Raw genomic sequence first — 13186 nt, forward strand, 5'->3', positions numbered from 1 at the left:
CCCCTTATATACATGCGCTCAAGCTTGGGCGTTTACAATTAATTAGCATTGGAATTGGAAACGAAATGTTTTTTACTTTTAGGTTGCATAACCAAGTTGGACTTTGGGAATAAGAAATATGTTACATCTGTAAAGGGATTTAAAACCTTGACACCACACGAACATCCAGTAAGCATAGAAAGGCGGTTCAATAGTCAACACACAAATTTGTAATTGACATAAGCAAATCATACGAGAGACAGATGTGTATCTAAAGCTTATAGAGATCCTTAATATCATAGTTGCTTATTCAACTTTTCCCACAGTAGTTTAAAGATTTCGAACGTCTGATTTCAAGAGTGTTCTAAGAACATACCTTCAAATTCTTGATCAAAATTCGACTGATAAAACAAAACGAACGAGAATAACACTAAAACTTCATTGATCCAAACAAGACATGCTTAATGAGCGGTTCAAAAACTTAATTTTAACTCCCAAAACAACAAGGTTCCCAAGTAAAGAAACATCAATACTATTAAAAAGCCAATCCCATCGATGCCATCATGTGTGTATAATAAGCATCAATCATGAAGTTGGTGCTTGATTAACGGTACTGTTAAAAAAAGATGAACAAAACCACGAATCAAACAGCTATGCCAAAAAGAAAAAAAAATGAAAGAAACACAAAAAGTCATAGAGATTGAAATTTACCTTGATGAATCCAATTTCCTTAGCGTTGCTGCGGAAACACTGTCTGCAGCAGTTCAATCCATACTTCCTGATCAGCCCGTGCGAGTTCCCGCACACACGGCTATACATAACATAACACACACACACATTGCAAAATTACAAAGCCAGAATCAGAATCCTAAAATGCCAGATATAATATAACTCACAACAACCAAAACCAATCTCACTTGCTGAAGACATAAGCCAAATATAACAATCTAATTTCTCATACACAACACATGCTAATCACTACAATCATTTGCAAATTAACAAAGTCAAATATACCAAATAAGATAATCTCACAAGGTGAAGAAGACGAAAGCTAATCACTACAATCACCTTCATAGAAAACAAGAACACATAGCTAATCACAAAAGTAACAGCAATACACAAATCACTCAAAGCTTAATCAGTCTCAATAGATACATCACAAAAAAAAGGAAATGGTGTGCGAGTTCTAAAGAAACCAAACAAATAAAAAAGCAAAACGCGAGAGAGAGAGAGAGAGAGAGAGAGAGAGAGAGAGAGAGAGAGATGTATTACCAGGTACGAGATCCAGGGCCATACTTCTTCGGGTGAGAGTTCCACACATTGGAGTGCCCCATTTTCGTCGATTTGCTCACAGACGGCGAATGCGCTACGACTCTCCAAAACCCTAGAAATTTTTTGTGTCGGGGAAGAAGAAGCTCAAATTTATATAACTCATCGGTTTGTTTGTGAGGAAACAAATGGGCCAGATTCTAAAGGCCCATTAGGCCCACTAACAGCCCATTAATGGACGGATTCTTTGATTTTTTCTCTTCTCCATCCAGGTTCTCTGTTCTATGATCCTGTTGAGTTTTTTTTTTTGGTGCTAGTGGATCCATGGCCACTCGACCTCTCATCTCTCTGCAACTTCTTTCTTCTTCGTCTTCTCTTTCATCTTCTTCGTTAAACCCACCACCACCACAATTTCTCTTCTTTCCAAAACCTGAACTAATCAGACACCATAGAAACCAGAACAAGTGGCGGACAAGTGTTCATCATCAACCTTCAGCTAATCTCATCATTCACCCTTCACTTCTCTTCCTAAGTAGCGGCTTCGATGGCGGTGGCGGATTCATCGATACACAGACCTTCATTGTCACTATCAGTCTCGTTGTAGCCATTGCTCTCTCTCTCTTCCTCGGCTTCAAGGTTTGGTNTAAGCGATAAAAACTAAAAAGTATGCACATTGGAAGCTTCTTCGACTAGTCAAACATCTAAAACTCCGAAAGAGCAATTAACTTAATAAGTTAATTAGCTTTGGAAGAGAGATTAATAATTGTTAATGCATCGGGGGACATGGATCTTCATCACTCCTTGTAAATGGATCGATAAGATCATATCCGTGATGAAAGAGACAGGAGATCAATAAATGCGAGAATTTAACCTACCTGATCTATATATGTTGCGTTAATATTCGGACCGTAGGATAAATCAGGACGTGTCGTCTGAGATTATGTGATTAGTTGGTTACTAATTATATTTAAATGCATGTTTGTGGAATTCTGATTTGCAACGAGACTATAATAATAAAAGCAGTTGGAACACATGTCCGAGTGTGGAGCACGATGACGATTCGTAGGTTTTTTTGTGGGTTAGTCAAAAGAAGCCCTTCCAAAGTTCAATTTTTACGAGGTTTCTTTTTTCACTACACACACATATAGGCGTCGGTATATATGGGCCGATGGCTCTAATAAAATATATTATTAGTAATAATAAAGAGGAGCAATAAAATGTTTAAAACGTTCAAGGAAATCAGTATTAGGTTTTTTTTAATCACTGCATGCAGAAGTATATCTATTAACTTAACATTCATAAAAAAAAAAAAAAAAAATTGTCTCTTCATTATCAATGCATCATGTAATTGTAATCACATATATCAAGCTACAAGAAAAAGTAATGAACAAGTAGTATACACAACTTCATTCAGAAGCTTTTGATCTTATAATTTCTCTTCTTTCCAGTGAAAATAGCATCACTTCATGCATGCTTTAGTTATCACATTCTCCAATTTTTTCAGAGACTTAAGAAGCTTCTTGAACATCCATACATACATCGCCCATAGCCATGCCTAACCTTGTATCAACATTGACTTTTTTCTTGTTCTGTTTTGTCCCCTAATACATAAAAAACACGCAGAGCTTGGAAAATTTTCAAAGTGGTCGGACCAAAACCCGTATCAATGACCTCCTTGATGGCCTTTTTGTATTTTTCTTTTCCATTGACATCTCCCAAGGTATTGAAGTTGACCATAGTGATTAACAACTCCAGAGGCACGCCTAATGCTTTCAAAACGAATACATCTCGGCTTATATTATCCGCTTCTTCTTCTTCGTCCCGTAGAAAGTCTATAACGAAATCATTGTAGAAGCTGATCATAGAGCTTGAAGCTCCTCTGAACTGAAGAAACTCAAGTTTGGGTACAAGGGCTTTGTCTGCATCATATGCTATAAGAAGCCGTGGATAACAAGTAATGTTTCTTGATACTCTATGACAATGACTTCTAGAGAGATTTGAAAAGGAAATAGTGTCGGCCGTCTCTTCCTCGTCTTCTTCTACCTCGAGATTTGAGATCCAGTCATAAGTTTTTTTAACCCAACGACAAAAATCAATGAGATTAGAGATCGAAAAGTTCTCATTAGGGCTCTCGTATGATGTAGAAGCAGAACTAGCAGAGTTGGAAATAGCAGAAGCCTTCTGCTCAAGCTTTGCTGAGAATCTCAAACTACACCATTTATGTAACTCCAGAGACCTTCTTCCATGGCGCAATAGAGAATTCATGATCGAATAAAGAAAGCGATTAAACCTAAAGAAACAGAATTAAGAGAAGGTATCTGCCAGCGATCTCGAGCGGTTTGAAACCTCCTCCAATTTCACCAAATCGTTCTTGTGATGGATTTAAAGAAACAAGTTCTTTGGGAGATCACGCCCACTCGTATTCACATACCCTAGACTCAAATCGATGTTTTTTAAATCAAATCAAGAAAAGGGAAAGATAATAGTCCATGGAAGAAAAAAAAAAGGAATCCTAATACAATATGGGAACGGAAGAATTTATAAAACATATAAAAGGAAAACTTTGGGTGACCAAAAAAACATTTAAAAAAATAAAAGGAAAACTTTGAGGAAATTTGTAATTATGCAAATGTCTTTACAGATTAATAATTAGTATTAACTTGTTTAAATTAATATTTCTAATAAGTAATAATTAAATAAATAAATAAAAATCATAATTCTGATATTATTAGTTTATAAAGGTTTTTTTTACTCTGTATTGCCTTTTGGACGATTGTGAGAGTTATTTTAATCTTCTTCACTAATAAAATCTCTGATCACATAATTGGGAGAGACTCCAGGATAGGTTACGATGCTTGGAAGATCTCAATGATCAAGAAAGACTTCAGATTGGAGTGGGAAGGTTACTCAGAGATGAAGATCAAAGGCGATGGAAATTGCCAAGTAATGTTTCTATCAACTTGATCATATCCTGAATCATCTTCTTCTTTTTTTATGCTTTATCTGATCAACTCTATAAAAAAACCGCGGAAGGTCATCAACGTATTAGAAATCATAAAACAGCTGAAGTCTCATCAAAAACTATACAAAAGATATATCACTCATAATATGTAAAGAACATGTTCCAGTAACTCTGTTGGGGTCATGAATCATAAAGTCACATTGAAAGCATCTGCAGAAAGTGTATGGAGTTCAAATACTACTCATTACATCACTCCAACATCAACATATCACTTCCACTGATTCTTCCCAAGTCTCGAAAACAACCCGAAAGAGTCTATCTACTTGAGCTAATATATATATAGGAGGGATACATTACAACTCCATCCACAAAAACGGAGGTTTAACTTTCTCCTTCTTCTCCATTGCTTTTCGTCTTCATAGAAATACTTATCATTCTCATGATTCCTCTGTCTTCAAAGTTACTTTCCTTGAAGACCTTCTCTCAACCGGAAATTGCATAGTCTGATCTTAGTTATTTTTTTGTCTCTAAGTAGAAGAATTGGTTATGATCTTATTCTGTGACAAATTCCATGGATTTTGGTCATTTTGACATGTGCAGTAACCCCTTATATACATGCGCTCAAGCTTGGGCGTTTACAATTAATTAGCATTGGAATTGGAAACGAAATGTTTTTTACTTTTAGGTTGCATAACCAAGTTGGACTTTGGGAATAAGAAATATGTTACATCTGTAAAGGGATTTAAAACCTTGACACCACACGAACATCCAGTAAGCATAGAAAGGCGGTTCAATAGTCAACACACAAATTTGTAATTGACATAAGCAAATCATACGAGAGACAGATGTGTATCTAAAGCTTATAGAGATCCTTAATATCATAGTTGCTTATTCAACTTTTCCCACAGTAGTTTAAAGATTTCGAACGTCTGATTTCAAGAGTGTTCTAAGAACATACCTTCAAATTCTTGATCAAAATTCGACTGATAAAACAAAACGAACGAGAATAACACTAAAACTTCATTGATCCAAACAAGACATGCTTAATGAGCGGTTCAAAAACTTAATTTTAACTCCCAAAACAACAAGGTTCCCAAGTAAAGAAACATCAATACTATTAAAAAGCCAATCCCATCGATGCCATCATGTGTGTATAATAAGCATCAATCATGAAGTTGGTGCTTGATTAACGGTACTGTTAAAAAAAGATGAACAAAACCACGAATCAAACAGCTATGCCAAAAAGAAAAAAAAATGAAAGAAACACAAAAAGTCATAGAGATTGAAATTTACCTTGATGAATCCAATTTCCTTAGCGTTGCTGCGGAAACACTGTCTGCAGCAGTTCAATCCATACTTCCTGATCAGCCCGTGCGAGTTCCCGCACACACGGCTATACATAACATAACACACACACACATTGCAAAATTACAAAGCCAGAATCAGAATCCTAAAATGCCAGATATAATATAACTCACAACAACCAAAACCAATCTCACTTGCTGAAGACATAAGCCAAATATAACAATCTAATTTCTCATACACAACACATGCTAATCACTACAATCATTTGCAAATTAACAAAGTCAAATATACCAAATAAGATAATCTCACAAGGTGAAGAAGACGAAAGCTAATCACTACAATCACCTTCATAGAAAACAAGAACACATAGCTAATCACAAAAGTAACAGCAATACACAAATCACTCAAAGCTTAATCAGTCTCAATAGATACATCACAAAAAAAAGGAAATGGTGTGCGAGTTCTAAAGAAACCAAACAAATAAAAAAGCAAAACGCGAGAGAGAGAGAGAGAGAGAGAGAGAGAGAGAGAGAGAGAGAGATGTATTACCAGGTACGAGATCCAGGGCCATACTTCTTCGGGTGAGAGTTCCACACATTGGAGTGCCCCATTTTCGTCGATTTGCTCACAGACGGCGAATGCGCTACGACTCTCCAAAACCCTAGAAATTTTTTGTGTCGGGGAAGAAGAAGCTCAAATTTATATAACTCATCGGTTTGTTTGTGAGGAAACAAATGGGCCAGATTCTAAAGGCCCATTAGGCCCACTAACAGCCCATTAATGGACGGATTCTTTGATTTTTTCTCTTCTCCATCCAGGTTCTCTGTTCTATGATCCTGTTGAGTTTTTTTTTTTGGTGCTAGTGGATCCATGGCCACTCGACCTCTCATCTCTCTGCAACTTCTTTCTTCTTCGTCTTCTCTTTCATCTTCTTCGTTAAACCCACCACCACCACAATTTCTCTTCTTTCCAAAACCTGAACTAATCAGACACCATAGAAACCAGAACAAGTGGCGGACAAGTGTTCATCATCAACCTTCAGCTAATCTCATCATTCACCCTTCACTTCTCTTCCTAAGTAGCGGCTTCGATGGCGGTGGCGGATTCATCGATACACAGACCTTCATTGTCACTATCAGTCTCGTTGTAGCCATTGCCCTCTCTCTCTTCCTCGGCTTCAAGGTTTGGTTCTTAAAAAGCTCTCTCATTTACGATTCTTTTACTTGAGAATCTTGTAGGGTTTTGATCTTTTGATGTCTAATTGATTGTTGCAGGGAGATCCAGTGCCATGTGAGAGATGTGGTGGAAACGGTGAATCTCTCTGTTTCTTTTCTTGCATTATGATTTGTAAATCTTTAATTAGTCACTTCAAAGAATAAATCAAAAATTCCAATTAGGTTCTAATAGAGACTAAACCCTTTACTCTGTACCACGCTTCTCTTTTGATTGAACACTTAATTTTACGCATTGTTCAGTGGAAGTGAGTAATGTTTTAGTATAGTTTCACAAGTATTCTCATTCTGTTTTCATTCGAGTCTAAATTGTCTTTATAATCGTTTTTGTTTGACGGGTTTGTACGAAAAAGGCGGAACGAAATGTGTATTTTGCCTAGAAGGGAAGATGAAGGTGGAGTCTGGTTTGGTTAACTGCAAAGTCTGCAAAGGTTCAGGTACTTAATTACTTAACCATGCATTTTCTTAACCCTTTTATGTGATACTTAATACAGTAGTTTCTTACTAAACAACATGTGATTTGATTTGGTTATTGTTAATAATGCAGGTTTGATTTTTTGCAAGAAATGTGGAGGTTCTGGATATTCTCGCCGTTTATAAAGTCCTTACTATGTTTCGTATCCACCATTCACACCATTGGTCCTTTGGACTATTATTATAAATGATATATCTAACTTGTTTATAGTGTCATATAACAAAACTGTGGTGCATTTTGCTTGTGTAATTTGATTGTCGTCATCCACAGTTTTTTCAATTTCACTTGTTACATCGGTTCAAATACGAGTAAGTGAATTGGTACAAAAGAAATAGTTTCCTAGACGAAACTCTTAACGCAATGTGATTCAAGGTACAAAACATGTATATCATAAGCTTAAATGTTGTTTTGGCTATTTTTCTCCTTAAAATCACTCATACAGTATGTGGTTTCGTCAAGATTTGCCTGTTCATATTAACCTTATTAGAATAAGATTCATCCAATATAATTTTGCATGGTGGCATAGTAGCCCGTTTTTCTTTTTGTGAAATTTTTTAATACTTTTTACACATCAAATACGGGTCAAAGGATATTCGAAAGCTCATTGAAGGATAAATATATACAACCATCAACAAACCAAAAATACTTAGGTTCACGATTTTCTGTGTCAACCAATAAGAACGTTCTATCTAATATTTCATTTTAAAAATAAATTAAAATTAATAAAAAAGTAAAACAAATTAAAGATTCAAATTATGTATATTTTTATTTAAAGAAAGTTAAATATATCGGTTACAAACAGATTTAAAAATTCAAATAGATTTTACAATTAAACGAGGTTATATATCGGTTTGAGTTTATAAATAAGAATTAAGGTTTAGATTTTACAATTAAAACGAAATTATATGTCTGTTTGGGTTTACAAATGAGGTGGTTAGGGTTTAGATTTTACAATTAGAACGAAATTATATGTTGGTTGGAGTTTACAAATGAGGTGGTTAGGGTTTAGATTTTACAAGTAGAACGGAACTGAATATCGGTTGGAGTTTACAAATGAGGTGGTTAGGGGTTAGATTTTACAATTAGAACGAAACTGTCTATCGGTTTAGTTTATAAAAGAGCGGTTTGATTTTTTTTATTTTATAATATTGTATACAATTTTTTTTTTTAGAAGGGGGTGAACAAACCCATATAACTCTTTACTATCCATATTATCAAACAAAATTTCTAAAAATTATCATTAATTATAAAATCAGAAATATCTAGATAGTATTTCAAAATTAATAATATTATATCTAGAAGATTTTGTTAATATTTAATCTTATTCTTTCGTCATCTTTGTTTCATTTTTATTTTTGTTATGAATTACATAATATTAACTACATCTATTTTTTTCTTCATTGATTCGAAAAATTTGAAAATGCACATTATTACTCACAATTAATGAACAAAAAAAAATGTATGTTTGGAATCCCTTTTAATGTGTCTTGATGTGTAGTTTATCTTGCGCTTACTTTTTCTTTCAACATCAGACCACAACTTTTCTTTCAACATCAGACCACAACTGGCCAAATCCTTTAGCTATATCCCTACGCTAATAATGTCATATCCCTACATTATGATTAAGAACAATTCTCATTTATCTTGCATTTGCTTTAGAATATAAATTTAACATTATTTTTGTTTTTATGATATAAAAACCATGATTAGTTATACTAACGTTAAACCAGAAAAAATCTCGTGAGTATAAGAATATTATTGTACATTAAATGACTAGACATAAAGGCTAACTTAACTTATATGATTAAACTCGACAACAACAGTAAGTACTGTTTCAATTTTTGACAAAAAAAGCCTGTTAACAAAGAAGCTTTAAACCCATTAGTTTATAACTGACATTGCCTAAATTCATCGGCTCAAATTCCGTCATATGAGTTTGTCTTTTCTTTTTTTTTGAATAAGACATATACTCGTCATATTTAAACAAAAATCAGAAGATATACACAATGAAAAAAATAGATATTGATCAGCTTCACTAGATCCATTTTTAGTATTTGTCACCAACGTTAGAAACACAATGTCATCATTCCATCCGGACTTGGAACTCTTCTAGATACATCAGAAATAAAGCAATTTGAAGTTCTTCACCATGTACACACCTAATTGTAGTTAAAAATAGAAAACTAGTACGTAAAAAATGCAATTCTATGAAAAAATATTGAAAAATTATAATGAGTAAAAACAACTCACCAATAAAAATAAAATTATTATTAATATATATTCCTTCACCGGTGAATTAATGCTTTTAAATATTAGTAAATTAACAAGCACTACTAGTCCACTTCTATTTATCAATATTGGTAAACGCAATCAACAAAAAAAATATTATCAGGAAACATTCATTAATATTTTATCAAAAACACGATCATCAAATAAAATTATTGAATTTTTATTATTAGTAAATTAGCAAGCACTAGTAGACTACTTCCCATTTTATTATTAGTACAATAGAGATTTTTTCTATCTACGGAAGGTGTTACAACTTACATCAACATATTTTATCCAATATGTGGGACCTACCTAAACCATTGAACCTTAAAATTAATTCATATACTTTCATATTATTATACCATTTCACAAAAAAAAAAACTAAACTATATTTATATAAAATTTTAATAATAAAATTACAACAAAAACGTGACATTGATTACAAAGCACCAAGTAAATAAAAAAAAATATGACATATTGACATTTTATTGTAATAATTTTATTATTTACTTTTTAAAAATAGTGATTAGTTTTCAAAAAAATAATAATCCATTTTCTCTCTCTAAAATTAAGAACATGTTTGGCAAAAGGTAACATAAAAAAAAGAGCTTCCAACATGGAAAATTAATCAATAATGGAAGAGGTACCTGAAAATTAGCCAATAATGTGACCCACGTTATAGGCCTTTTTTTGAAGAAAAAAAACCACGTTATAGGTCTTCGAACTCCGATTATAAAAGAATCAGTTTCTTAGAGTAAGAGGAAGACACACACACACAGAGAACTTGATCTTTGGGTTAAGTTTATATATAATTTTTTTCTTTTTGCACTACGTTTATTGTCATAGTTGCGTTACCTTTAATTATGATTCTCTTATTCATTATGTTTATTGCTATTGCGCTAATGGTTGGTTATCTAGTTTGTTTTCATTAAGGTTCCTTTGACGTTAATGCAAAGATGATCTCATGCATGTTCCAGGTTGAAAAATGGAACCGGAGATGGACGCCCTCAAGGTTCCGATTCTACCTGATGAGCACCAACACTACACGAAAACACGGCGTTTGGGACTACTGGAATCGTCTCAAATCAGTCGCTAAGTCGGTATGTGCAACTATTGAAGGACTGTTATATTTGGTCGCAAATATTTGGTCGCAAATTGTTTTGGTCGCAAACCAGTCCCTTATTTGCGACGCATTGGAGACAAGGGTTATGGTCGTTAATTAGCGACTACGGACAGACCGAAACGTACCGTCGTAATGAACGACTCTATAGTGACTCACTGGCGCAGTCGTAATTGGCGACTACGGACAGACCGGAATATACCGTCGTAATTAACGACAGTATAGTGACTCGCTTTGGCAGTCGTAATAGACGACTTCTTTCAGACGACATGGTAGTCACAAATTAGCTACGTTTGGAAGACTGACTTAATACCACAGTAAACTTTAAAAATCTGAATTTTGGTCCTAAAATAGTCGCTGTTTAGTCACAAGATAGTCGCAAAGGAGTCAGAATTGTTTGTGACGGACTGAAGACTAAGTTTTTTTAGTCCCAAAATCTTGACATATACACAACAAATTTGGTACTTTGTTTGTGTTTATTTAAATTATAAATGGTCGCAAATCAGTGAAAATATACCTAGTAATTTGGGACAGTATACAATAAATTTTGAAAAAAAAAACCTGAATTTAAATTAAAATCCTGATTTGAATGATCTTAACAAAAAACATACAAATCATTCAACGATCATATACAGAAAATAGTTTTAGGCTAAGGATCTAGAAACACTACTACACAATCCAAAAAATAGTTATAGAGGCTTAAAAGAGATAGAATTAGTTTGTTAAGCATGAGAGGATGATACTGACAAAGGTGAAGTGGTTGGTGCAGTCGCAGGTGAAGTAGATGGTGAACTAGCTCCTGAAGTGGTTGTTGCAGGTTGGTTGACATTGGTCGCAGTGGCTGGAGTGATGTTGGTTGCTGGTGCTGCTGTGGTTAATGGCGCATTGGCTGGTGGTTGAGTAGACAAGAATTCTGCAACCCCCGGATCACTAGTCTTCAAGTAGGATACGAGCATCTCCAAGGTTGCAATGCGGTTTTGAGCGTCACGTTGCTCCTCATCACGTCTAGCATCTTCTCTGGCACGTCGAGCATTTTCTTCATCTTGATCAGCGAGCTTACGACGAGCAACCTGGAGTTGTTCTTGAATCTCTAACAGCGAATCTGGACTAGAGCTTGGATAAGTAGCCTTTCTTTTCCCTTTGGTGATTATCTCCGAGAGACTTCCAAGTCCAAAGGGGGTTCCCTTGGCATTCGTTACAGTACACTAAGACAAAAGAAGAGATGATCATTCACAAAACAAACATAACAAACAGAAATATCACACAAACCCAGATAGAAATATCACACAAACCCAGATAATCAACATCGAGTATTCTCAAGCATCAATCAAAAGTATATCAATATCAAGGATTCTTAAGCATCAATCAAAATCAGATACTTAGCTTAGCAAAATAAGACAATTATGATAGGCACAACAAAGACAATTGTACTGGAAATTACCTTTAAGAAAATGTCATCTTTTTCTTGAATGGGGAGGAGGGTTGCATGAGGAGAATCTGGCGAGGAGTGGTCTGTAACATCAGACTCCATTTGAGACATTACCTCCTCTATGTTCTTCTCATATGTCTCCACAACTTGTTTGGCCTTCTGAATAAAAACTTCCATCTGCCTTTGTATGTGTTGCGACAAACACCTCTCCAAGCGAGACAGGACGTCCCAACTTTTCTTCCTACAATGGATAGAAAAATGTTAATTGTGGATACTGAAATATTTAAATGAAATAATTAGAGTTAGTTTAGAGCATTTACCAACTCTTGTTGAATTCGCAAGTAAGATTTCTGGCTGGATAGATGTTTGTGGATTCCAAGACCGTCACGATCAGAATTACGGGCTTGGGATGCATTAGAGCTCTTCTCCTTAGCTTCAGGTGTGTCCCAATGCTCCCACATTTGTTTCCAAAGTGTAGGATTGATCCAAATCGGTGGCTCATCATACGTCTTTGCTTGACTTACAATTCCTTTCATTCTGTTTTTCGCTATCTTCACAAATCCTTCTCTCACAAGCTCAGTAATCGCAACATCCCAATTGTATTTCCTCTACACAGTACAACAATGTAAAGTAAGTGTCAAGTAAGTAAACAAAAGACAAACTCATTGACTTAGTTTAGTAAAAAAAGAAACTGTGTCTAAAAAGAAACTCATTACCGTAAAGGATCTAAAATATCTCTCCCGTATGTGTAATGGCGTAACCTTCCAGCTGAAGTATGGACCATCGAACTTTCTCCTTAAAATCCCAGAAATAACACGAGATAGCTTTCCTTTGTCTCGTCCAAACCTGTTACATAAATATGAGAGTGTTAAGTTATAAAATATAAGCCATCAAACATAAGCGAATGGATCACAACACAATAATCTAATGGAAATTGAACTAAACTTCACAACACAATACAACACAACACAACAAACTTTGAAAACAATTTAGAAACTTTGAAAACAACTAAGAAAACGAACCAAACTTTGAAAACAATAAGAAACTGAACCAAACAATAATCTACTTATTTTATCTAAACAATAACACAACACACAAAACGTTATTCAAATGGGAGCAATGCGATAATCAAATTATAAAATAAAAG

At 34.5% G+C, this 13186-nt stretch overlaps 5 protein-coding genes across 6 annotated transcripts in view; 2 read left to right on the plus strand and 3 right to left on the minus strand.

Annotated features, from left to right (window-relative positions):
• Positions 353-1378, minus strand: LOC109132669 (40S ribosomal protein S29). The gene is made up of 3 exons (XM_019244606.1): positions 1252-1378; positions 691-790; positions 353-592 (listed from the first exon to the last, which is right to left on the minus strand). The coding sequence occupies exons 1-3, from the start codon at positions 1311-1313 to the stop codon at positions 584-586; spliced, it is 171 nt and encodes a 56-aa protein (XP_019100151.1). The 5' UTR covers positions 1314-1378; the 3' UTR covers positions 353-583.
• LOC104780262 lies at positions 1515-7501 on the plus strand. 2 transcript variants are annotated; one of them, XM_010504765.2, is made up of 4 exons: positions 1515-1884; positions 6790-6826; positions 7101-7184; positions 7295-7501. In XM_010504765.2, the coding sequence occupies exons 1-4, from the start codon at positions 1573-1575 to the stop codon at positions 7345-7347; spliced, it is 486 nt and encodes a 161-aa protein (XP_010503067.1). In that variant the 5' UTR covers positions 1515-1572; the 3' UTR covers positions 7348-7501. The 2 variants fall into 2 exon arrangements, with proteins under 2 accessions (XP_010503067.1, XP_010503066.1); XM_010504764.2 differs by lacking the exon at positions 1515-1884 and adding an exon at positions 6330-6697.
• On the minus strand, positions 5166-6191 carry LOC109132668 (40S ribosomal protein S29). Its single transcript, XM_019244605.1, has 3 exons — positions 6065-6191; positions 5504-5603; positions 5166-5405 (listed from the first exon to the last, which is right to left on the minus strand). Exons 1-3 carry the CDS (start codon positions 6124-6126, stop codon positions 5397-5399), a joined length of 171 nt encoding a protein of 56 aa, XP_019100150.1. The 5' UTR covers positions 6127-6191; the 3' UTR covers positions 5166-5396.
• Positions 10211-13186, plus strand: part of LOC104780263 (probable apyrase 3) — a 6123-nt gene continuing 3147 nt past the window's right edge. Inside the window, exons 1-2 of the mRNA XM_010504766.2 lie at positions 10211-10285; positions 10468-10526. Coding sequence (XP_010503068.1) covers positions 10476-10526 — 51 coding nt within the window. The 5' untranslated portion in view covers positions 10211-10285; positions 10468-10475. The remainder of the gene's footprint in view (positions 10286-10467; positions 10527-13186) is intronic.
• LOC109132670 lies at positions 10524-13114 on the minus strand. The gene is made up of 4 exons (XM_019244607.1): positions 12756-13114; positions 12360-12647; positions 12052-12280; positions 10524-11815 (listed from the first exon to the last, which is right to left on the minus strand). Exons 2-4 carry the CDS (start codon positions 12542-12544, stop codon positions 11333-11335), a joined length of 897 nt encoding a protein of 298 aa, XP_019100152.1. The 5' UTR covers positions 12545-12647; positions 12756-13114; the 3' UTR covers positions 10524-11332.

This window comes from Camelina sativa, chromosome 4, assembly GCF_000633955.1.
Source record: "Camelina sativa cultivar DH55 chromosome 4, Cs, whole genome shotgun sequence".
NCBI classification, from domain to species: Eukaryota; Viridiplantae; Streptophyta; class Magnoliopsida; order Brassicales; family Brassicaceae; genus Camelina; species Camelina sativa.

Coding starts and splice junctions, on each gene's coding strand:
- LOC109132669 (XM_019244606.1), bottom strand. CDS start 1,313: ATGGGGCACTCCAATGTGTGGAACTCTCACCCGAAGAAGTATGGCCCT. Junction 791..1,251: donor GGCCCTGGATCTCGTACCTG/GTAATACATCTC, acceptor TGTTATGTATAG/CCGTGTGTGCGGGAACTCGC.
- LOC104780262 (XM_010504765.2), top strand. CDS start 1,573: ATGGCCACTCGACCTCTCATCTCTCTGCAACTTCTTTCTTCTTCGTCT. Junction 6,827..7,100: donor TGAGAGATGTGGTGGAAACG/GTGAATCTCTCT, acceptor TGTACGAAAAAG/GCGGAACGAAATGTGTATTT. Junction 7,185..7,294: donor CAAAGTCTGCAAAGGTTCAG/GTACTTAATTAC, acceptor TTAATAATGCAG/GTTTGATTTTTTGCAAGAAA.
- LOC109132668 (XM_019244605.1), bottom strand. CDS start 6,126: ATGGGGCACTCCAATGTGTGGAACTCTCACCCGAAGAAGTATGGCCCT. Junction 5,604..6,064: donor GGCCCTGGATCTCGTACCTG/GTAATACATCTC, acceptor TGTTATGTATAG/CCGTGTGTGCGGGAACTCGC.
- LOC109132670 (XM_019244607.1), bottom strand. CDS start 12,544: ATGATGAGCCACCGATTTGGATCAATCCTACACTTTGGAAACAAATGT. Junction 12,281..12,359: donor TGCGAATTCAACAAGAGTTG/GTAAATGCTCTA, acceptor TATCCATTGTAG/GAAGAAAAGTTGGGACGTCC. Junction 11,816..12,051: donor AAGATGACATTTTCTTAAAG/GTAATTTCCAGT, acceptor CTTTTGTCTTAG/TGTACTGTAACGAATGCCAA.